The 1,997-nt window shown below is 44.6% G+C and overlaps 1 protein-coding gene across 1 annotated transcript; it reads left to right on the top strand.

Annotated features, from left to right (window-relative positions):
• The first annotated feature begins 774 nt into the window (after nt 1–774).
• LOC147417094 (uncharacterized) lies at nt 775–1,626 on the top strand. Its single transcript, XM_086507804.1, has 2 exons — nt 775–1,356; nt 1,459–1,626. Exons 1-2 carry the CDS (start codon nt 775–777, stop codon nt 1,624–1,626), a joined length of 750 nt encoding a protein of 249 aa, XP_086363930.1.
• Nucleotides 1,627–1,997: the final 371 nt, after the last annotated feature.

Raw genomic sequence — 1,997 nt, 5'->3', positions numbered from 1 at the left:
AGGGCCGCCAGGTTACCAACTCATCTCGATCAATTTGTTGTCTTCATTTTATATTTTTGGCGTAACATCAAATTGTTGTCTTCAATCGTTATTTGGCTGCCTGGTATGAGTATTTGTTTTAGTGAGTAGCTCACTTCATTTTTAATTTGCATATTATCATTGATTTTCAAGGGACTAACTAAAGTTTCCATTGAAATTTTCTCCCATTGGAATTGTTTAACAAATGAAGCTTATATACATCCACACATACAATCTTCATTCGTGAATTTTTTTTGCTTTCCATAGTTGCTTACCAAATGGTTATGAAGTCTCACATACACAATTTTAACATTTCTATGATACTTGAAGGATACATGCTGTTCAACAAACACTATTAAAAATGCAATGAAAATGTTAAAATTTGTTTTATTGCACTATAACGTTTTGTGACTTGGACGGATGTGTGGGTGCCAGGGTGAACAATGAGCCATTTTAATGTCCGCATTCCCAAACGATCCCGGGGGGCACTAGGCCAAATAACGTTCAGGAAGAGAGTGAGTCTAGGGAAGAGGACGTGGTCTTGAGCACGCAAGTGGGGAGTGATGCGAGCTTTTGAGTATTCTTTAGGACGAAAACTGGCTAGATTCCCAAGTTAATGATTCTATCGGGGACTCCCAAGACCATAGTGCAACTTTTTATGATCCCCATACACTCCATGTGTCTGCGACTCTAGGTTTCCCCCCTAATTTGCAGCCTATTGCTCCAAATGCCCAATTCTTAGCTCCTAGGGTTCCCATGCAACTGCTTATTGGTGCACGATCGGCTCCGTTTGTGCAGGTTTTTGGTGTCAGCCCTTCACCTATTGCGAGTACTTTCACACGTTCTTGTTCAGTTCGTGGTCCCCCTCCCATTGCCCAAGGCTCTAGTACAGCTTCAGGACCTTCTATTGTAGCTCATACACCCCATGTTGCTCACGTTTCCACTGCGGCCATAGGACCTCCACCTACTGTTAGACCACCCCCAGTTGCTCCATCCATAGTGCTTCCCGCTATCGCAAGACCATCTCCAACTGCTAATGTGTCTAGCCAAAGCACAACACCTTTGCCTAGCGTTGGGTCACAAAACAAGGGAAAGAGGCCCCGACAAGTCGATGCGAAGTGGACAGATGTTGCTACTGCAGCATGCATTAAGAACTACGAAGAGAGGTGGGTGCATGTAAGGAAGGGTAATCTGAGATCAAAAGATTGGGATGAGGTGATTGCTCAATTGAATAAAGAGGTGGAGATGGACTATAGCTGCGAGCAAGTAAAGAACAAAATAGACACCTTGCGAAAAAAATATAAAAAGGAAATGGGAAAGACGACTGCCATGGGAGGGGTGAGTTCAACTTGGGAGTATTTTGAGTTGCTTGACACATTATGGTTAACAACTCCACGATGTGCAGGCATTCTAGGTGCATTTGATAGTTCTCGCTCATAGACCCCGGTGGTGCCTGAGGAGGATGGTGAGGGAGATAGAGAGGCAGGGCGGAAGGTGGATTTAGATGATGATGGGGAGGTCGGTGGCACGATAGGGGAGAGGAGCGATGACACAACAGTTCAAGATAGCAATGAGGTTTGGGGCAAGGCGTTAAAGCACAAAAAGTGAAGGAGCCTAAGAGTGCTTCATTGGGGACCTTTGCTCGCGCTTTAGGGGATGGGTGGAAAGGGATGTCGGACACGATAAAGGTTATTAACAAAGAGAGACGCGAACATGAAGAGAGAATGGCGAAGGGCCTGCGTGACCATGAGGACATAATGTTCAAGCTAAAGCAGGAGGAGGACACAAAACGGATGGAGATGTACATGCGGGTTCAAGCTGAAATTGCAAAAGCACTAGGGAATCGACCCAAGGTATGCTTCTTCACCTTCTATATAAAAAATTGAGAGAGGGAGGGAGATTGCACATTGTGTGTTCATGCTCACGTGCAAATGTTCATTTCTATTATCTTTGCATTTAACGTGTAGGATAGACGAGTC

This window comes from Adiantum capillus-veneris, unplaced genomic scaffold (genome assembly GCF_014529385.1).
Source record: "Adiantum capillus-veneris isolate H3 unplaced genomic scaffold, ASM1452938v2 Hic_scaffold_325, whole genome shotgun sequence".
Classification (NCBI taxonomy): domain Eukaryota; kingdom Viridiplantae; phylum Streptophyta; class Polypodiopsida; order Polypodiales; family Pteridaceae; genus Adiantum; species Adiantum capillus-veneris.
This window is presented reverse-complemented; position numbering and strand designations above follow the sequence as displayed.

Bases quoted from the DNA above. Each gene is read 5' to 3' on its own strand.
- LOC147417094 (XM_086507804.1), top strand. From the start codon at position 775: ATGCAACTGCTTATTGGTGCACGATCGGCTCCGTTTGTGCAGGTTTTT. The intron at 1,357-1,458 runs GTGAGTTCAACT...TCTCGCTCATAG, and splicing joins AGACGACTGCCATGGGAGGG to ACCCCGGTGGTGCCTGAGGA.